This window comes from Micropterus salmoides, unplaced genomic scaffold, assembly GCF_014851395.1.
Source record: "Micropterus salmoides isolate LMB-PRFRI ecotype aquatic unplaced genomic scaffold, ASM1485139v1 Ms_hic_scaffold_7, whole genome shotgun sequence".
Lineage (NCBI taxonomy): Eukaryota > Metazoa > Chordata > Actinopteri > Centrarchiformes > Centrarchidae > Micropterus > Micropterus salmoides.
Genome location: NW_024044459.1, coordinates 38965682 through 38989098, shown reverse-complemented (window position 1 = coordinate 38989098; position 23417 = coordinate 38965682). Strand labels below are relative to the sequence as shown.

Genomic DNA, 23417 nt, shown 5'->3' with positions numbered 1-23417 from the left:
TGGTGCATTCACTGGGAATAGAGGGATAATTACTGGGAATAGAAGGATAATAACTGGCAGTGTGGTGCATTCACTGGGAATAGAAGGATAATAACTGGCAGTGTGGTGCATTCACTGGGAATAGAGGGATAATTACTGGGAATAGAAGGATAATAACTGTCAGTGTGATGCATTCACTGGGAATAGAGGGATAATTACTGGGAATAGAAGGATAATAACTGGCAGTGTGATGCATTCACTGGGAATAGAGGGATAATTACTGTTATTAATGAGTGTTTGTGTTTCAGGTGTAACTTGGCAGCCATATCAGTACTATGCTGATGACTGTCTGGAGGCGTTCGGCATGTCTCCTAAACGGGTCTCTGATTTAGCACCGAGTAACTTAACCCGGGTTATCTGTACCGAGCAATACTCACGCTGGGTTGGAGCTAAGGTGGGTAACTGGATCAAATAACACTAATGATTCACACCGTATGCAATAACTGTGTGAGTTTGCTTTGGCTGTTCTTTAAATGATCAGAGAATATAGAATAGAGCATGATCAATGCGTAAAAAGCAGTGATTGATAAATAGAAACTGTACTGTGTACTGTACCGTGTATTGTACCTGACCACTGTCTGTGTTTGACCAATAGGAGGAGAAAAGCGTGGTGTTCGAGGTGCGCGGCCGGTTCACGGTGTTTGCAGGTCCCAAGTTGATCAACATGGATGCCCTGTACACCCGGATGGAGACTATGAAGGGTCTGAGAGATTTCTTCACCTTTACCAACCTCCGACTGCGACTCCTCCGCCCGGCACTGGGAGGGACCTACGTCCAGAGAGACAACCTGCTGAAATACTTCTATGCTATTTCTAACATTGACGTACCTGCCAGGTAACACCTACAAACAACCAGCTACGCCCACTAACTACAACTAAACAGCACCTAAATACCTCCACAACAAACCAAATAAATCCAGAAACAACCCAAGTACTTTTAAGCCGTTTCCATCATCTACGTACCTGTTAGGTATCGAACCTCTACATAGCCAGTAGGCTAGCCCCAGTTGTCCTCAGGGTTCTCAGGGGTTCATATGGCACAAGCATTTCAGAGATATATTTAGGCCCAGAGCCACAGAGTGATTTGTAGATGAGCAGAATGATTTTGAAGTAAATTCTCTGAGTGACTGGTAGCCAGTGTAAGGAGTTTACAACTGGGCAATGTGGTAGTTTTCCACAGTGTCAAAAGCAGCACTAAGATCCAACAATACCACAACAGAGACTTTGGCTGAGTCGCTGTTCAGGTGAACGTCACATAGCACCTTCATGAGTGCAGTCTTGGTGCTATGATGGAGTCACAATCCTCACTAAAACTGGTTAACCTGTCAACGGGAGCAAACAAGATGCGTGAGTGATTGATGTAAACATGTAATTCTTCTTTTTAGATTTCAAAGTGAATCTTAAGTTTTAACTTACACAATTTCTGCTCTGCTTTCGGCACTCTTTTCTGGGCCCTCACTGAATCAGAGTTTCTCCATGCTGCCTTTTGCTTACTGTGATGAAACAAAGACACGTCGCTCAAGGAAAGACCGCAATTCTGCCCTTTATGGTATCATATTAAAGTGTTATTGTTTTACACACTGCTCGCCACCGGCTCACAGTAGCAAGCAGATTATCATATGTAGCGCTCTACCGATTGGAGGATGCATCATAAAGTCAATAACACAAAACAAACGAGCATCAGTCAATACAGAGTCTCACACAGACGACAACCAGTGCAGAAGCTCATGGATTATACAGTGCACCATGTAAACCAGCAGGTAATAGTCTTAGCCTAGAGAACAGGAAAGGCTGTTCTCTCACCATTACGCAGAAAAAATTAATCAAAGCGGTCTGTTTTTTTAGCCAGCTTCCCCACTTCACACTCCCCAAAAAGAGCAAGCTGATCCAGTGGCTTTAAAAAGCTACCGGCTCAGTTCATTGGTGTTTTAATGTCTCAATTTCATCTCTTTTTTTGGTGAGCTGTAGTGAGGCTGTACAGAGGAAGGCCTTTGTGTATATCTAACTGATAATCAGTGGTATGCACATGCTGAAGTAGTATATTTAACAATCCCTTTGTGACCTTGTGCTGTGAGAGGCGCTATATTAAATAAACTTTGCTTACCTGTGTGTGTTTCCTACAGGTGTAAGTGTAACCTGCATGCGTCTCAGTGTGTGTTACGTGATGCGACGCTGCAGTGTGAATGCGACCACAACACGAGTGGACAGGACTGTCAGCGCTGCAGCCAAGGCTTCAATTCCCGTAGCTGGAGACCAGGATCATACCTGCCCCTACCCAAAGGCACTGCCAACACCTGTGCGTACCTGAACACTCACACACTGTGAATCCAGCTTGATCAGATCCTGTTGAAGTAAAGATGGACTGTAAACCACCTCAAGGAACGAAAGCCGTTGAAAGCAACCTTTTCCACAAAGATGAATATGTGGGCGGTTGGCTTGGCTTACAAAGTTACACCATTTCAAGTCAGTTTTATTTATCTAGCGCCAACTCAAGTGAAATTGTCCCTCTTTTAAAATTGCAAGGAGAAACCCAAAATATATCGAGGACAGCCGGGACAAATGAAACGCGGGACAGAAGTAACAACAGTTTTCTTCAAGCCCGTACAAGTGAAACTACTCAGCAAGTACTGAACGCAGTACTCACCAGAACCGTAAAGAATTTGTGGATCCGTCACAATTTCCCAGTTAGACTGAAGAAGCTGTGTTCAATCATGGATTCACTTATTGGTCCACGTGTCATCATTATGATCGTGAGACAGATTAGTTAGTACTTTAACACGTCCTGAAGTTTTAAGAAGCGAGTTGAGGTAAACAGTCCGGGGTCACTGAGGCATGATTGGCTGATATTTAGTTGTAAACCACTCACTATTATTGGAAGCAGGAAGTTAAGGATAATCTACATCTGAAAAAATGTCCATTGACTGGGCCATATGTTCTAAAAATATTAAGGACAAGGTCAAACATTTTAAATAGAGACGATCTATATGTATACTGTCAAAACTGTTCTAAATGTGTTTCTGTCAGTGACGTTGTCTTTAAAACAAACGTTTATCTGAAGTGTTTCACTCGTCCCGGCTCTGTACCAACACACAGACTTTGTTGCCTGTTTTTGCTAACAATGACCTAACTAGAAAAATACCTGATATTTAAACATGAACACAGTCTAGAGCAACATGCTGTAACATACCTGCATTTAGAACAGAGGGACAGTGGAATGGTCAGCTCATGTGGTCAAGCAGCGCGAGTTCCCTCTGGAAACACGGCGTCCTGCTAAAGGTTGATGGACTGGCTGTAAAACACGTAAAAGTTAGCTAGACAATTATGACAAATTCTATTCAACCAAAAAAAAGCAGCTCAAACACGATACCTGCTGGAGGATTACCCACAATCCCTGGCCATTAATCACAAGTTTAGTGGGATTTAACCTGCACCTTTTTAACTAAGCTATTTTGATTTGTGTTAATCATGTCTGGAGGGATCTTTAATGAATAACGTCCACACTGGCAGACATGACCTTCACTTGTGTCTGTCGCACTACTGAACCGCACACTGTCTAAAGCTCACTACTGAACCACAGACTGTCTAAAGCTCACTACTGAAAAAGACTGTCTAAAACTCACTACTGAACCACAGACTGTCTAATGCTCACTACTGAAAAACAGACTGTCTAAAGCTCACTTCTGAAAAAGACTGTCTAAAACTCACTACTGAACCACAGACTGTCTAATGCTCACTACTGAAAAACAGACTGTCTAAAGCTCACTTCTGAAAAACAGACTGTCTAATGCTCACTTCTGAAAAACAGACTGTCTAAAGCTCACTTCTGAAAAAGACTGTCTAAAACTCACTACTGAACCGCAGACTGCTTAAAGCTCACTACTGAACCGTAGACTGTCTGTCTAAAACTCACTACTGAACCACAGACTGTCTAAAGCTCACTACTGAAAAACAGACTGTCTAAAGCTCACTTCTGAAAAACAGACTGTCTCAAGCTCACTAGTGAAAAACAGACTGTCTAAAGCTCACTTCTGAAAAACAGACTGTCTAAAGCTCACTTCTGAAAAACAGACTGTCTCAAGCTCACTAGTGAAAAACAGACTGTCTCAAGCTCACTAGTGAAAAACAGACTGTCTAAAGCTCACTTCTGAAAAACAGACTGTCTAAAGCTCACTTCTGAAAAACAGACTGTCTAAAGCTCACTACTGAAAAACAGACTGTCTAAAGCTCACTTCTGAAAAACAGACTGTCTAAAGCTCACTACTGAACCGCAGACTGCTTAAAGCTCACTACTGAACCGTAGACTGTCTGTCTAAAACTCACTACTGAAAAACAGACTGTCTAAAGCTCACTACTGAAAAACAGACTGTCTAAAGCTCACTACTGAAAAACAGACTGTCTAAAGCTCACTTCTGAAAAACAGACTGTCTAAAGCTCACTACTGAACCGCAGACTGCTTAAAGCTCACTACTGAAAAACAGACTGTCTAAAGCTCACTATTGAACCACAGACTGTCTAAAGCTCACTACTGAAAAACAGACTGTCTAAAACTCACTACTGAACTGCAAACTGCCTAAAGCTCACTACTGAAAAACAGACTGTCTAAAGCTCACTACTGAACCACAGACTGTCCAAAGCTCACTACTGAACCACAGACGTCTAAAGCTCATTATTTAACCACAGACGTCTAAAGCTCATTATTTAGCCACAGACTGTCTAAAGCTCACTACTGAACCACAGACTGTCCAAAGCTCACTACTGAAAAACAGACTGTCTGTCTAAAGCTCACTACCAAAGACTGTCTAAAGCTCACTACTGAACCGTAGACTGTCTGTCTAACTCACTACTGAAAAACAGACTGTCTAAAGCTCACTTCTGAAAAACAGACTGTCTAAAGCTCACTACTGAACCACAAACTGTCTAAAGCTCACTACCAAAGACTGTCTAAAGCTCACTACTGAACTGCAGACTATCTAAAGCTCACTACCACAGACTGTCGAAAGCTCACTACTGAACCACAGACTGTCTAAAGCTCACTACTGAACCGCAGACTGCTTAAAGCTCACTACTGAACCGTAGACTGTCTGTCTAAAGCTCACTACTGAACCGTAGACTGTCTGTCTAAAGCTCACTACTGAACCACAGACTGTCTGTCTAAAACTCACTACTGAAAAACAGACTGTCTAAAGCTCACTACTGAAAAACAGACTGTCTAAAGCTCACTTCTGAAAAACAGACTGTCTAAAGCTCACTACTGAACCGCAGACTGCTTAAAGCTCACTACTGAACCGTAGACTGTCTGTCTAAAGCTCACTACTGAACCGCATACTGTCTGTCTAAAACTCACTACTGAAAAACAGACTGTCTAAAGCTCACTACTGAACCGTAGGCTGTCTAAAGCTCACTACTGAAAAACAGACTGTCTAAAGCTCACTACTGAACCGCAGACTGTCTAAAGCTCACTACTGAACCGCAGACCTTCTAAAGCTCACTATTGAACCACAGACTGTCTAAAGCTCACTACTGAACCGTAGACTGTCTGTCTAAAGCTCACTACTGAAAAACAGACTGTCTAAAGCTCACTACTGAAAAACAGACTGTCTAAAGCTCACTACTGAACCGCAGACTGCCTAAAGCTCACTACTGAACCGCAGACTGTCTGTCTAAAGCTCACTACTGAAAAACAGACTGTCTAAAGCTCACTACTGAAAAACAGACTGTATAAAACTCACTACTGAACTGCAAACTGCCTAAAGCTCACTTCTGAAAAACAGACTGTCTAAAGCTCACTACTGAACTGCAGACTGCTTAAAGCTCACTACTGAACCGTAGACTGTCTGTCTAAAGCTCACTACTGAACAGTAGACTGTCTGTCTAAACCTCACTACTGAAAAACAGACTGTCTAAAGCTCACTTCTGAAAAACAGACTGTCTAAAGCTCACTACTGAACCGCAAACTGTCTAAAGCTCACTACCAAAGACTGTCTAAAGCTCACTACTGAACTGCAGACTATCTAAAGCTCACTACCACAGACTGTCTAAAGCTCACTACTGAACCGCAGACCTTCTAAAGCTCACTATTGAACCACAGACTGTCGAAAGCTCACTACTGAACCACAGACTGTCTAAAGCTCACTACTGAACCGCAGACTGCTTAAAGCTCACTACTGAACCGTAGACTGTCTGTCTAAAGCTCACTACTGAACCGTAGACTGTCTGTCTAAAGCTCAGTACTGAACCACAGACTGTCTGTCTAAAACTCACTACTGAAAAACAGACTGTCTAAAGCTCACTACTGAAAAACAGACTGTCTAAAGCTCACTTCTGAAAAACAGACTGTCTAAAGCTCACTACTGAACTGCAGACTGCTTAAAGCTCACTACTGAACCGTAGACTGTCTGTCTAAAGCTCACTACTGAACTGTAGACTGTCTAAAGCTCACTACTGAACCGTAGACTGTCTAAAGCTCACTACTGAACCACAGACTGTCTAAAGCTCACTACTGAACTGCAAACTGCCTAAAGCTCACTACTGAAAAACAGACTGTCTAAAGCTCACTACTGAACTGCAAACTGTCTAAAGCTCACTACTGAACCACAGACTGTCTAAAGCTCACTACTGAACTGCAAACTGCCTAAAGCTCACTACTGAAAAACAGACTGTCTAAAGCTCACTTCTGAAAAACAGACTGTCTAAAGCTCACTACTGAACCGCAAACTGTCTAAAGCTCACTACCAAAGACTGTCTAAAGCTCACTACTGAACTGCAGACTATCTAAAGCTCACTACCACAGACTGTCTAAAGCTCACTACTGAACCGCAGACCTTCTAAAGCTCACTATTGAACCACAGACTGTCCAAAGCTCACTATTGAACCACAGACTGTCTAAAGCTCACTTCTGAAAAACAGACTGTCTAAAGCTCACTTCTGAACCGCAGACTGCTTAAAGCTCACTACTGAACCGTAGACTGTCTGTCTAAAACTCACTACTGAAAAACAGACTGTCTAAAGCTCACTTCTGAAAAACAGACTGTCTAAAGCTCACTACTGAACCGCAAACTGTCTAAAGCTCACTACCAAAGACTGTCTAAAACTCACTACTGAACTGCAGACTATCTAAAGCTCACTACCACAGACTGTCTAAAGCTCACTACTGAACCGCAGACCTTCTAAAGCTCACTATTGAACCACAGACTGTCGAAAGCTCACTTCTGAAACACAGACTGTCTAAAGCTCACTACTGAACCGCAGACTGCTTAAAGCTCACTACTGAACCGTAGACTGTCTGTCTAAAGCTCACTACTGAACCGTAGACTGTCTGTCTAAAGCTCACTACTGAACCGCAGACTGTCTGTCTAAAACTCACTACTGAAAAACAGACTGTCTAAAGCTCACTACTGAACCGTAGGCTGTCTAAAGCTCACTACTGAACCGTAGACTGTCTAAAGCTCACTACTGAACCGCAGACCTTCTAAAGCTCACTATTGAACCACAGACTGTCTAAAGCTCACTACTGAACCACAGACTGTCTAAAGCTCACTACTGAACCGCAGACTGCCTAAAGCTCACTACTGAACCGTAGACTGTCTAAAGCTCACTACTGAACCGTAGACTGTCTGTCTAAAGCTCACTACTGAACCACAGACTGTCTGTCTAAAACTCACTACTGAAAAACAGACTGTCTAAAGCTCACTACTGAACCACAGACTGTCTAAAGCTCACTACTGAAAAACAGACTGTCTAAAGCTCACTACTGAACCGCAGACTGCTTAAAGCTCACTACTGAACCGTAGACTGTCTGTCTAAAGCTCACTACTGAACCGTAGGCTGTCTAAAGCTCACTACTGAACCGTAGACTGTCTAAAGCTCACTACTGAACCGTAGACTGTCTAAAGCTCACTACTGAACCGTAGACTGTCTAAAGCTCACTACTGAACCACAGACTGTCTAAAGCTCACTACTGAACAACAGACTGTCTAAAGCTCACTACTGAAAAACAGACTGTCTAAAGCTCACTACTGAACTGCAGACTGTCTAAAGCTCACTACCACAGACTGTCTAAAGCTCACTACTGAACCGCAGACTGTCTAAAGCTCACTACTGAACCACAGACTGTCTAAAGCTCACTACTGAACCACAGACTGTCTAAAGCTCACTACTGAAAAACAGACTGTCTAAAGCTCACTTCTGAACCGCAGACTGCTTAAAGCTCACTACTGAACCGTAGACTGTCTGTCTAAAACTCACTACTGAAAAACAGACTGTCTAAAGCTCACTTCTGAAAAACAGACTGTCTAAAGCTCACTACTGAACCGCAAACTGTCTAAAGCTCACTACCAAAGACTGTCTAAAGCTCACTACTGAACTGCAGACTATCTAAAGCTCACTACCACAGACTGTCTAAAGCTCACTACTGAACCGCAGACCTTCTAAAGCTCACTATTGAACCACAGACTGTCGAAAGCTCACTACTGAACCACAGACTGTCTAAAGCTCACTACTGAACCGCAGACTGCTTAAAGCTCACTACTGAACCGTAGACTGTCTGTCTAAAGCTCACTACTGAACCGTAGACTGTCTGTCTAAAGCTCACTACTGAACCACAGACTGTCTGTCTAAAACTCACTACTGAAAAACAGACTGTCTAAAGCTCACTACTGAAAAACAGACTGTCTAAAGCTCACTTCTGAAAAACAGACTGTCTAAAGCTCACTACTGAACCGCAGACTGCTTAAAGCTCACTACTGAACCGTAGACTGTCTGTCTAAAGCTCACTACTGAACCGCATACTGTCTGTCTAAAGCTCACTACTGAACCGTAGACTGTCTAAAGCTCACTACTGAACCGTAGACTGTCTAAAGCTCACTACTGAACCACAGACTGTCTAAAGCTCACTACTGAAAAACAGACTGTCTAAAACTCACTACTGAACTGCAAACTGCCTAAAGCTCACTACTGAAAAACAGACTGTCTAAAGCTCACTTCTGAAAAACAGACTGTCTAAAGCTCACTACTGAACCGCAAACTGTCTAAAGCTCACTACCAAAGACTGTCTAAAGCTCACTACTGAACTGCAGACTATCTAAAGCTCACTACCACAGACTGTCTAAAGCTCACTACTGAACCACAGACTGTCTAAAGCTCAGTACTGAACCACAGACTGTCTAAAGCTCAGTACTGAACCGCAGACTATCTAAAGCTCACTACTGAACCACTACTGAACTAAAGACTGTCTAAAGCTCACTACTGAACCACAGACTGTCTAAAGCTCACTACCAAAGACTGTCTAAAGCTCACTACTGAACTGCAGACTGTCTAAAGCTCACTACTGAACCACAGACTGTCTAAAGCTCACTACCACAGACTGTCTAAAGCTCACTACTGAACCGCAGACCTTCTAAAGCTCACTATTGAACCACAGACTGTCGAAAGCTCACTACTGAAAAACAGACTGTCTAAAGCTCACTATTGAACCAAAGACTGTCTAAAGCTCACTACTGAACCACAGACGTCTAAAGCTCATTATTGAACCACAGACTGTCTAAAGCTCACTACTGAACCACAGACTGTCCAAAGCTCACTACTGAACCACAGACGTCTAAAGCTCATTATTTAACCACAGACGTCTAAAGCTCATTATTTAACCACAGACTGTCTCAAGCTCACTACTGAACCACAGACTGTCCAAAGCTCACTACTGAAAAACAGACTGTCTGTCTAAAGCTCACTACCAAAGACTGTCTAAAGGTCACTACTGAACCGCAGACCTTCTAAAGGTCACTATTTAACCACAGACTGTCGAAAGCTCACTACTGAAAAACAGACTGTCTAAAGCTCACTACTGAACCGTAGACTGTCTGTCTAAAACTCACTACTGAAAAACAGACTGTCTAAAGCTCACTTCTGAAAAACAGACTGTCTAAAGCTCACTACTGAACCGCAAACTGTCTAAAGCTCACTACCAAAGACTGTCTAAAGCTCACTACTGAACTGCAGACTATCTAAAGCTCACTACCACAGACTGTCTAAAGCTCATTACTGAACCGCAGACCTTCTAAAGCTCACTATTGAACCACAGACTGTCGAAAGCTCACTACTGAACCACAGACTGTCTAAAGCTCACTACTGAACCGCAGACTGCTTAAAGCTCACTACTGAACCGTAGACTGTCTGTCTAAAGCTCACTACTGAACCACAGACTGTCTGTCTAAAACTCACTACTGAAAAACAGACTGTCTAAAGCTCACTACTGAAAAACAGACTGTCTAAAGCTCACTTCTGAAAAACAGACTGTCTAAAGCTCACTACTGAACCGTAGACTGTCTAAAGCTCACTACTGAACCGTAGACTGTCTAAAGCTCACTACTGAACCACAGACTGTCTAAAGCTCACTACTGAAAAACAGACTGTCTAAAACTCACTACTGAACTGCAAACTGCCTAAAGCTCACTACTGAAAAACAGACTGTCTAAAGCTCACTTCTGAAAAACAGACTGTCTAAAGCTCACTACTGAACCGCAAACTGTCTAAAGCTCACTACCAAAGACTGTCTAAAGCTCACTACTGAACTGCAAACTGTCTAAAGCTCACTACCAAAGACTGTCTAAAGCTCACTACTGAACTGCAGACTATCTAAAGCTCACTACCACAGACTGTCTAAAGCTCACTACTGAACCGCAGACCTTCTAAAGCTCACTATTGAACCACAGACTGTCTAAAGCTCAGTACTGAACCACAGACTGTCTAAAGCTCAGTACTGAACCACAGACTGTCTAAAGCTCAGTACTGAACCACAGACTGTCTAAAGCTCAGTACTGAACCGCAGACTATCTAAAGCTCACTACTGAACCACTACTGAACTAAAGACTGTCTAAAGCTCACTACTGAACCACAGACTGTCTAAAGCTCACTACCAAAGACTGTCTAAAGCTCACTACTGAACCGCAGACCTTCTAAAGCTCACTATTGAACCACAGACTGTCGAAAGCTCACTACTGAAAAACAGACTGTCTAAAGCTCACTATTGAACCAAAGACTGTCTAAAGCTCACTACTGAACCACAGACGTCTAAAGCTCATTATTGAACCACAGACTGTCTAAAGCTCACTACTGAACCACAGACTGTCCAAAGCTCACTACTGAACCACAGACGTCTAAAGCTCATTATTTAACCACAGACGTCTAAAGCTCATTATTTAACCACAGACTGTCTAAAGCTCACTACTGAACCACAGACTGTCCAAAGCTCACTACTGAAAAACAGACTGTCTGTCTAAAGCTCACTACCAAAGACTGTCTAAAGCTCACTACTGAACTACAGACTGTCTAAAGGTCACTGCCACAGACTGTCTAAAGCTCACTACTGAACTGCAGACTATCTAAAGCTCACTACCACAGACTGTCTAAAGGTCACTACTGAACCAAAGACTGTCTGAAGCTCACTACTGAAAAACAGACTGTCTGTCTAAAGCTCACTATTGAACCACAGACTGTCGAAAGCTCACTACTGAAAAACAGACTGTCTGTCTAAAGCTCACTACCAAAGACTGTCTAAAGCTCACTACTGAACCACTACTGAACCGCAAACTGTCTCAAGCTCACTACCAAAGACTGTCTAAAGCTCACTACTGAACTGCAGACTATCTAAAGCTCACTACCGCAGACTGTCTAAAGGTCACTACTGAACCGCAGACCTTCTAAAGGTCACTATTTAACCACAGACTGTCGAAAGCTCACTACTGAAAAACAGACTGTCTAAAGCTCACTACTGAACTGCAGACTGTCTGAAGTTCACTACCACAGACTGTCTAAAGCTCACTACTGAATTACATACTGTCTAAAGCTCACTACTGAACCACAGACTGTCTAAAGCTCACTACTGAACCGCAGACTGTCTAAAGGTCACTATTTAACCACAGACTGTCGAAAGCTCACTACTGAAAAACAGACTGTCTAAAGCTCAGTACTGAACCGCAGACTATCTAAAGCTCACTACTGAACTGCAGACTGTCTGAAGTTCACTACCACAGACTGTCTAAAGCTCACTACTGAATTACATACTGTCTAAAGCTCACTACTGAACCACAGACTGTCTAAAGCTCACTACTGAACCGCAGACTGTCTACAGCTCACTACTGAACCACTACTGACACTAATGTTGTCTTTTTCAGGTGAAGCAGCAGAAACAACAGCCAGTAAGTACTGCCCACCTTTTGGTAAACACTGTACTGCACTACCTGTGTCATGTGACAGCTTTAGTTACTTTACAGAGTACACCTGTTTGTCCCCCTTCCTGTCCAGTAAAACCCAGTATCTCCAGGTGTTAGTTATAACCTGCAGCAAGAAAAAAATCCTCCTCCTTCAGCCCCCCGAGAGATACAAGGTTCTCACAGGACAGCAAAACAACAAACACATGATAACCTTACAGACCATGATGCATTGCTGCAGATTAACTAGCCAACAGGATGTAAAGGAGTTAAAATTCAACATCAGATAGAACAGTGAACACTTTACTGCACTGTGAGTACTTTTACTACAATACTGTAAGTACACAAATACTTTTACCTAAGTGAGATTTTGAATGCAGGATTTTTACTTGTAATGGAGTATTTTCTCATTGTGGTATTAGTACTTTTATTTCAGTAAAGGATGTGAATACAGGTGATGTATTCACATCCTTTACTGAAGTAGCAGACCTGTCTGCCTGCTCACCTGTCTGTCTGCTTGTCTGCCCGCTCACCTGTCTGCCTGCTCACCTGTCTGCCTGCTCACCTGTCACCTGTCTGCCTGCTCACCTGTCAGCCTGCTCGCTGTCTGCCTGCTCACAGGTCTGCCCGCTCACCTGTCACCTGTCTGCCCGCTCACCTGTCTGTCCGCTCACCTGTCTGCCCGCTCACCTGTCTGCCTGCTCACCTGTCTGCCTGCTCACCTGTCACCTGTCTGCCCGCTCACCTGTCTGCCCGCTCACCTGTCTGCCTGCTCACCTGCCTGCCTGCTCACCTGTCACCTGTCTGCCTGCTCACCTGTCACCTGTCTGCCTGCTCACCTGTCTGCCTGCTCACCTGTCACCTGTCTGCCCGCTCACCTGTCTGCCTGCTCACCTGTCTGCCTGCTCGTCGTCTGATCACCTGTCTGCTGCTCACCTGTCTGCCTGCTCGTCGTCTGCTCACCTGTCTGTCTGCTCACCTGTCTGTCTGCTCACCTGTCTGCCTGCTCGTCGTCTGCTCACCTGTCTGTCCGCTCACCTGTCTGTCCGCTCACCTGGTCATTGTGTTTTGTTCGTACCCACCTACGTCTCCACACTCTAGAGTGATGTGATGTTGTGTGTGATCAGTGTTGCATCATGGGATTTAACTCTATAACTACATGTTATTATTAAAACATTTTTCACTGGACACTGAACTGGTCCAAAGGAAAGAGAGTCTTCATCAGGACAGGACAAACCGCGTGGTGTAAAGACACAAATAAAACGGGAGACAAGCTTCATATTAAAATATTGATTGTAAAGTAGGCGGTAAAAAAACACGGTACATTTACTTTCATCATTGGGGCGTCGGTCATTGAAGTAAGCCAGGAGAAAAGACCAACACAGTTTATCCCACGCAAGGTTTTAATGTCGTGACATGGTGACGTTTTGCAGCGCCGGCGAAAGTCTGACACAATTTCTAACCAGTATGGCTTATGTTAAGCTTATGTCTAGCATGCATCACATTAAGTCAGCGCTGCCCTCCTGAATATCAGAGAACATCCAAATCGAGAGACAGGGGATGTGGAAACTGTGGGCGGAGTAGAGGAAACATGACAGCCCGCAAACTGTAGCACGACATGATGTACATTAAGACCAAGTATTTCATTATATCATCACCTGCTTGCTCTGATTGGTCACAGGGCCAGTCACATGAGTGGGTCGGCTAAATAACAGAATGCATTCTGGGAGTAAAGTTAATCTGTTCTATAGAGCGAGTTAACACATCGACAGATGGTGTGTGTGTTTAATCTGTGTTAGCCTGTTTTGACCTGTCAATCACTCAACGCACACACACACACACACACACACACAGACACACACACACTGGATTAAAGTAAATCTGCCTCATTTGAACTTTAACAAAGCCGCACATAAACACACAGAACATAAATCCTCCCTGTTATCAGATTAGAGTTGCACCACGATGCCGACCGTGCACATTACACACAGCAGCGCAGGACTAATAATGTGAATGACATATTGATTTATTAATAACAGGACTAATTAAAAAACAACCCACCCAACAAGTTGAAAGGTCACTCTGGTTCTTCCTGTTGAAGCTGCACTTCAGAATAAAAGCTCCAGACGAGCCTTCCTATCAGATCAATATGAGCCGTAAGACGAACATTACATAAGTCACATGACATTAAACACGTGGTTAACGTGAAACAGTCGCAGTTTGGTGAGGTTTAGGAAAACGTCATGGTTTGGGTTAAAGTAAGTACGGAAGTCACTCAAACTCAAAACAACATTTCATTCAACACACTCCCGAGTGAAAGTCCGGGTTTGACCCATCCAACCACCCGGTCCTAATACTGTTGTACGGCCACTAGAGGGCGTTAATTTAGGTTGTAACAACGTGCTGGCCAAACGACCCCTATGGGTGTTTTTCTACTGAGGACAGTGTCGTCACAAAGCTTCAAACCGGTTCAGCTGTTCTCAGGACAGTTCTAATAAAGGATCAATAGATCCTGCAGGATGCAACAGTGATCAAAATAATAAGTAGTAGACAATATCTGATTACTGATTATTACCCAGGAGATGTAACGGTGGCTGAATCCACACAGCTCTGCCCAAAGATGGACACAAACACCAGAACATTTATCTTCCCAGACATGAGAATCTCATCTCACCTTCTGCCAACAATCTGAAATCAAAGTGCAACTCTGGGTTTTAAACGAGGGAGCGTCCGGCAGGTTGTGGATTTGGTCACAGAAACATTAGAGTCCAGTAAAGGTCTCTGCAGAACAGTTTTCACACCCTCTGATTGGCTGGCCGGGTTTCGTGGCTCTGAACTGGTGGTGTGATGGCGGCAGCAGACTCCAAAAGTATTTGGGTATCTCCGCAGGTGGGGTTAGGGAGCAGAGGGGCTGGAACACTATATATTTAGAGTATACAACGAGGGACAGGTGTGCTGGCCGGTCCTGCTCAGGGTGTTTGGGGTTATCTGAACAACCCGGTGGAGGATCGGCATAGTGTGCTGCCATTGATCTAACAGCTGCCTGAGGAAGCAAACATGTTGAGCTTCAGGAGAAAGATGATGAGGTTCAAGAGGAGGACTAGTCACAGATCAGGGTTTGTGAGGAGGTTTAGGATGAACAGCTGTGGAGGGCTTCAGACTTCAGACACCTTTGCTGCCTATACGTATTAGACGGTCTCATTTATGTTTGGAGTCTACTACAGGCCTGGGGTTCTGGGTGAAAGCTTCTGGTGTTTAGTGTTCTGCAGAGAACTCAGTCCTGTAGAGAACAGGAAGCTGAGATTCACTAAAGACAGTTACTCTTCTTCTCTGACAGCGGCTGGTGACTCTAACTCAGCAGCATCTGATAGACCCTCTGCCTCATCAGATGGAGTGACTGACACCACTACTACTACTGATAGTATTATAACTACTGACACTATTCCTACTGTGACAACTGACAGTACTCTCCCTACTGACAGTACTATCCCTACTGACAGTACTCTCCCTACTGACAGTACTCTCCCTACTGACAGTACTCTCCCTACTGACAGTACTCTCCCTACTGACAGTACTATCCCTACTGACAGTACTCTCCCTACTGACAGTACTCTCCCTACTGACAGTACTATCCCTACTGACAGTACTCTCCCTACTGACAGTACTCTCCCTACTGACAGTACTATCCCTACTGACAGTACTCTCCCTACTGTTGGACCTACTACTTCCATTACTGACCCTGCTACTCCTACAGACAGTGCTACAATTTTTTTGTACACGCTGACTTATGATGCAGCTTCTACAAGAACAAATCCTTTTACTGTCACAGATACAGCAAATACTTATACTACCACTGACACGTGGAGTATGACTGCTGCAGAAACGAGTACTAGTAGTGATATTACCACTGTCAGTACCACCCCGACTGATACTAGCTCTACAATGTACTTTATTAGTACTAGTGATACTGGTGACTTTCCTAACGCTGGTGTAGACTCTACTACTACAACAGTTACTACTGTCAGTACTACAGGTTCTGATGCATTTCCAGACCTTAGCAGTACAGCAGAACCTACAGTGGACACAGCTACATCCAGTAGTCCAGCTCTGGAGACAGGGGGCAGTTTCTACAAACCAGCTCCCACAGTACCAGACACAACCACTCCCAGTACCACAATTAGCATCTCCAGTCCCACCATTTACACCAGCACCGACAGCCCCACTGTCCCAGGCCGCAGCACTGACTCTGAGGTGTCTATTTCTGACCCAGTGACTCCGCCCTCTGACTCCACCTCCTCACCAGAAAATACAGACCCTGCCCCCTCTGGGACTGGCACTACCAACCTGATCACAAGTACTACCCTCTCTGCTGGTGGTACTAGAACATCAACTGGAGCATCAACAACAACCATCCCAGATTTATCCTCAGCCAGTGATGGGGCTCCATCTGGAGATACTCCACCCACTGAATCAGCCCCAACCAATCAGGCTGGAGATGCTTCACCCACAGTAGGAGCTGACACAACTTCTGATGCTCCTCCAGACACTCGGATAAATGTACCACCTCCTGATGTACCCGTCCCTGATGAAGCGGCTCCAGATATACCTCCTTCTGATGTACCTCCTCCAGATGTTTCTCTTCTTGATGTACCTTCCCCTGATGTACCTCCTCCAGATGCTCCTCTTCCTGATGTACCTTCTCCTGATGAAGTGGCTCCTGATGTACCTCCTCCAGATGTTTCTCTTCTTGATGTACCTCCTCCAGATGTTTCTCTTCTTGATGTACCTTCTCCTGATGTACCTCCTCCAGATGCTCCTCTTCCTGATGTACCTTCTCCTGATGAAGTGGCTCCTGATGTACCTCCTCCAGATGTTTCTCTTCTTGATGTACCTCCTCCAGATGCTCCTCTTCCTGATGTAGCTTCTCCTGAAGCAGCGCCTGATGTACCTCCTTCAGATGTTCCTCTTCCTAATGAAGCAGCTCCAGATTTACCTCCCTCTGATGTACCTCCTCCAGATGCTCCTCTTCCTGATGTACCTTCTCCTGATGAAGTGGCTCCTGATGTACCTCTTCCAGATGTTTCTCTTCTTGATGTACCTTCTCCTGATGTACCTCCTCCAGATGCTCCTCTTCCTGATGTACCACTTCCTGATGTACCTCCTCCTGATGTTCCTCCAGAGGCGCCCTCCTCTAGGACTCCAGACCCTCTGATAGATGTACCTTCACCTGAAAAACGTCCTCTGGATATACCTCCTCCAGATGTACCTTCTCCTGATGGAGCACCTCCTGAAGTACCTCTTCCTGATGCTCCTGTAGACTACTTTTTGCCTTCTTCTGAAGAAGGAGAAGGTGATGTTGCACCAGACACAAGGTCCACCACCATAGATCGGTCTGACCCTGCTGGTGATTTTGTCCCTGTGGACTTCACTTTCCCTTTTCCAGATGATCCAAATTCAGTTAAACCTGGACCAGATTCTGGAGCAGTGCCTGTTGTTGATCGTGGGACCATTCCAGATGATTTCCGTGGATCTGTTGATGTTCCTAGATCCAGTTTAGTCAATGCTGGACTGGATTCTGTTTCAGCAGGGCTAGATACAGGGGAAAGAGGAAATGGTGGAATGGAATCAACTGGACCAGATTCCCCTGTACCAGATAGTGCAAGTCCTGATCTAGATTCTAGACGAGATTCTTCTTCACCAGACAGTGCAAGTTCCGTTCTATATTCTAGACCAGATTTTCCTGAAGCAGTAGATAATCCAGGAGTTGATTCTTCAGCAGCTCAAATGGAAGGAAAGTTCTCTAGAGAGGATTCTGCTGCCGGTGGACAAGCAGGACGGTCGGGGTCGGATGAAAAGAAAGACTCTAAACAAGAGAAGACGGGAGAGCAAAGAGAAGAGAAAGGTACAAAATAAGGCACTGATTGGTCAGATGAGGATATAATGTATCTAAGAACATTGGCTGCACATCCAGAAACTCTTCATCAGGGTCAGTTTCAGCTTCTTGACCTTAGAAAAAGCAGCTTGATGAAAGGTGCAACTTACTTGTAGTCTTCAAAGCTTTCAACCACATATATTGACCTTCCTCAGAAGATGAGTAAGTTGTTATCATGTGACTTAAGACGATGTGGTGTGAGAGCTTCAGAAACCAAAAGTAAGTTGGACCTTATGCTGGGCGCTTTAAACTGAATCACCAATCAACATCAGTAAATGATGTTCACTGACCTCAAGTCTGTGCAAACGGATTTTCATCAGGTCCAGTTTAAAGTGTCCTCATGTGAGGGAGGGGCTAATAGAGACTGCCTATGTACAGGGTCCAGAATTTTGTGCTATGTCCCTCGATCCTTCACACCCTGCTGATGAAACTCTTGTCAGGTGGAAAGTAGCCGTTGGGGTTTTGGGGTGTTTTGGAGGATAACAAGGAAAGAGACACAACTCTAAGAAAGTCCAGTTCTGTCATTGACATGAAGCTGAAAACCAGCAGAGATCCGATTGCCTCTGTAAATGTAGAGTTTCTACCAGAGCAGCTGCAGTTTCACATGTTGATCCACCAAACTGTATTTTCACACAAATCTAAATATTTTATGTCTCTGTTGAACCAAACAGTCACTGAGGCCAAAGAGGAAACAAAAGAGAAATCTAAGGAGGAATCTAAAAAAAAGGAAGGAGAGGAGGAGAAAGATGACAAAGTCTATGAGAAAAAAGGTACATGTACAAGCAGATAGAACTGCCACCTGCTGGCCAGCATTAGTAACAGCAGCAGTAATTCCTTCAGTAGCAGTAACAGTACTTCTGATAAGTAGACCTAATAGTTCAGTAGTAGTACTGAGCTCTGATTGGTAGTTAGTGTAGTGCTGCTACCTGCCTGTTGCCGCTGTTATACACATTGTTTTGTGTCCAAAGCGACCCAGAAGATTCTGATTCCAGGAGGACCAAAGTTCAGTCAGCTGTCCAAAATCGCCTATGTCACCTTCCAGGGTAAGACCACCTCTGACCACCTTACTCTTTGACCTGTGCTGGTCCCGCCCCTGCATCCAAACACCCAACAGATGTGACAGTAGATGTTTGCCAACAGGCACTGGCTCCTCCCCCTGTAGCTCACCACAGACGCTCACTGTCAGGGTCACCTGAAAGAAACACCAGACCTGTGTAAGGGCCAGCAGGGTCAGACTGATCTGGGTTGTGATGAGACCTTTCTCCATCAGTGTTCATGGTTGTCTCACCTGTCTGTCTGTTTGATGTCCTCTGTGCTGGGATTTGGGTGGGGATTTGGGTGTGGGGGGGGGGGGGTTGCAGTGGGTGGGCTATCGTTAAGTAAAAAGTAAACCAACAGGGAAGAGAGGATAAAACAAAAAGGTTACTGTACCTGATATTACACCAGTTATGTTCCCTCAGTTACAGGATGTTACCTAACTTCAGTTAAAGAGGTTGTATTCTGCTCAATTTGTTCATAATTTTATTCAGGGTTTGGACCAGAACAGGTTTTCATGGTTTAATGTTCAGACTGCGCATTGCTGCAGCTCCTCTTTTCACCCTGTGTGTTGAATGTTTTAGCTGCCGAGTGAAACATCTCACTTCTATTTCATCTTTGTTGGGAGTTGCACATGCACAGTGCCTAGATAAAGACTACTAGCCAATCAGAGGCAGAGTAGGGCGGGTCCTGACAAGCAAACCATGGCTTCGGTTCAGCCGATCATGTTGGAGCCCGAGAGTCTGATCCAGAAACATGGGTAGAACAACCAGAACCAGCTTCAGAACCTGGACTGGATTTCAGAGTGGTGAGTTATTAATCTGTAAAACATTCAACTTTCATACCGTTTTAACTGAGCTCTGTTTCTACATCACAGTAACAGCTTCATATCCTCTGACTGCATGGAGGGGCTGTAATGTTGGGTAGTGAGGGTTGGGGGACATCTTGTCACTGTGTGCTGGAGCTCAGTGTGTTTCTCCACCAGAGATTCTAAGGGCGTACCGCACCAGCTGCTAGGTGAGCGTTATGCTACGCGTTACATAGTTACCAGATTACAGGTTACTGACGTAAAGGCTGGACTGCAGTCCAGCTGTGTACAGTTCAGGAGCAGAGTTGCTGTTTCACTTTGCAAACCTGTTACATGCACAAAGAAGATTTACAACACAAGAAAGGTGAGGGGAGAAGCCAAAAAGCAGAATATGACCTCTTTAAATGTTGTTGAGTCTGTGAAAAAAGGCTGTAATACTTCTTACCTGGACGTCTCTCAGCCCGGAGCGCCTCTGAGTGTAAATTTCTGACTTTAGTTCAGGTGTGTTTACAGGTGTTGGGACAGGTATGTTTGTGTGATGTAGGACTGAGCTATGTGTCTCTGTCTCCGTCAGACTGTGAGTGTAACGGTCACTCCAATCGCTGCAGCTACATTGACTTCATCAACGTGATCACGTGTGTGAGCTGCAAACACAACACACGAGGACAAAACTGTCAGTACTGTCGGCTCGGTTACTATAGAAACGCCTCACTGGCGCTGGATGACGAGAACGTCTGTGTTGGTCAGTAACACACACACACACACACACACACACACACACACACACACACACACACACACACAGACTGCATATACACATTAGACAAACTGATGGTCATGTGTCGATGATGATGACGAAGGTGATGGTGAAGATGAGAGTGATAATTGTGAAGATAGTGATGGTCAAGATGACAGTGATGATAGTGATGATGAAGATGATAGTGAGGATAGTGAGGTTGAAGATGAAAGTGATAATAGTGATGATAGTGATAGTGAAGATGATAGTGATGGTGACGATGATAATAATGATAGTGATGGTGAAAATGATAGTGATGATAGTGAGGGTGAAGATGATAGTGAGGGTGAAAATGATAGTGATGATAGTGAGGGTGAAGATGATAGTTATGGTGAAAATGATAGTGGTGACAGTGATGATGGTGAAAATGATAGTGAGGTTGAAGATGAAAGTGATAAAAGTGATGATAGTGAGGTTGAAGATGATAGTGATAATAGTGATGATAGTGAGGGTGAAGATGATAGTGATGGTGAAGATGATAGTGATAATAGTGAGGTTGAAGATGATAGTGATGGTGAAGATGATAGTGATAATAGTGATGATAGTGAGGGTGAAGATGATAGTGATGGTGAAGATGATAGTGATAATAGTGATGATAGTGAGGTTGAAGATGATAGTGATGGTGAAAATGATAGTGAGGTTCAAGATGATAGTGATAATAGTGATGATAGTGAGGTTGAAGATGATAGTGATGGTGAAGATGATAGTGATAATAGTGATGATAGTGAGGGTGAAGATGATAGTGATGATAGTGATGGAGATAGTGATAGTGTTTATAGTGATGGTGATGAAGACGATAGTGATGGTGTAGATCAGGGGTCGGCAATTAAGTCTGGCATGGGGCCAAATTTTTCCAAGCCGTTATATGGTGGGCCAGGACAAACCATATAAAATCATGTGCTCATTTAGCTCAGGCGGTGCTGTGCGGGACTCCCGACGGGTAGGTTGTGAGATCGATTTCATCTTATTGCGGATATTTTTATCTCCCTTGTTGAACAAATTGAATAAAAGGACACTTGCACAGGCTCACATAAAGCATGTAGTGTGTGCACGTTCTGGCAATTGATCCACATTTATAAACGTATGGATGCTTATTTTCATTTCCCTGAGAAAATTCTGGGGAATCTGATCACACGTTTACTGATGGCTTTTTCAGAGGTGTGTCAAGCACGCCAGAGTTTCTTTTGAATGTCCTTCAGAACTCTTCAAAGTAAAAGCTCTTAATTAACTCGACATGAAGCATTGCTGCAAAATACGTTCTTGCGCTTCTTTTGAGTAACTGTATCTGTCATGACTGAGATCTGTTTCAGCACCAGCCGCTATCAATTTATTCATTTTTCCGCTATCAAAGCAATCTGGCCGCGGGCCAGATATTATTGCTGGCGAGCCAGTACTGGCCCGCAGGCCACCTATTGCCGACCGCTGGTGTAGATGGTAGTGATGGTGATGATGATGACGTCTCTGTCTGTCCTCAGAGTGTGACTGTGAGCTGCAGCGCAGTCTGTCTCCTCACTGCTCAGACTCTGGGCTCTGTCAGTGTAAACCCGGAGCCTCGGGGCGGCGCTGTGACTCCTGTCTACCTGGGTACAACTGGAGAGGAGGTGAAGCCGGCTGCACAGGTACACAGCAGGGGGGGCGGGGCTTCAGTAACGCTCCAGGACCAGCTGCAGTATGTTTACCTGAAGTCAGCTGTTACTGTTATCAATAAAGTTATTAATATCTGATCACTGTCCTTGTTCAGTTAACCTGTGTGACGAGGAGCGTCTGATTTGTCAGAACGGAGGAACCTGCGTCGACTTCCAGCGCTGTGTCTGTCCGGACAGCTTCACAGGTAAACACACACCTGGATGACGTCACTGCTCAGGTGTCTGATGATGTCACGGCTCAGGTGTCTGATGATGTCATGTGTGCAGGTTCGTTCTGCGAGCAGATTGTCTGTCTGAAGAAGGGTGGTTGCCTTGACGACGCAGAGGGCTCCTCCTCCTCTCTGACCTCACACCTTTACCTGCTGACCCTCAGTCTGATGTCCTCCACCTTCTGCTGACCCCGCCCCCGGACCCAAAGAGACGTCTGACCACGCCTGCTGTTCACTGAGTCCTACAGGCTCTCACATGTAGGACACAGGAAATGACATCACAAGGGGAACTGAATAGAAATAAGTTTCAGAAGCCGCACATCAGGAATCACTTCCGCTTTGTGAATAATTATCTATAATAAATGTACCTTATGTCTGGGGGGAATGCTCTGTTGTGACTGGCTAACATAATAACGTTGTTGCTTGGCTGAGGAGCAGTCGTGTGATCACAGACTTTCTGTCAGGACACAACTGTAAAAATGTGACCATGACAAACTTTGATCAGTAAAGACAAGTCATCAGAGAAACGAACTGTCAATCACCAGCCTCACGAGAACGTCAGAGAGCCAAGAGATCTGCGTTCTTATTGGTCGGCTGATCCTGGTGGAGACTGGTGACATCATACATCCTTGACAGACAGTTACCATGGAGATGGAGTTTTTTGTAGCCAGAGTGCAGTTTGACTGTGAAAAGGTCAAACGTCACCGAGTCATGACCTCATGATGGAAATAAAGATGTGTCACACACACA

At 44.5% G+C, this 23417-nt stretch overlaps 1 protein-coding gene across 2 annotated transcripts in view; it reads left to right on the top strand.

The window, feature by feature from the left end:
• The window catches only part of ntng2a (netrin g2a), a 31694-nt gene extending 8277 nt beyond the window's left edge, over window positions 1–23417 (top strand). Inside the window, exons 3-10 of one of the 2 annotated variants that reach the window (XM_038704071.1) lie at window positions 288–433; window positions 635–873; window positions 2162–2334; window positions 12206–12229; window positions 20591–20758; window positions 22288–22431; window positions 22554–22643; window positions 22726–23417. In XM_038704071.1, coding sequence (XP_038559999.1) covers window positions 288–433; window positions 635–873; window positions 2162–2334; window positions 12206–12229; window positions 20591–20758; window positions 22288–22431; window positions 22554–22643; window positions 22726–22856 — 1115 coding nt within the window. In that variant the 3' untranslated portion in view covers window positions 22857–23417. Of the gene's footprint in view, window positions 1–287; window positions 434–634; window positions 874–2161; window positions 2335–12205; window positions 12230–13192; window positions 18144–18844; window positions 18944–19141; window positions 19217–20590; window positions 20759–22287; window positions 22432–22553; window positions 22644–22725 lie in introns of those variants that run through there. The other variant, XM_038704070.1, reaches the window with a different exon arrangement.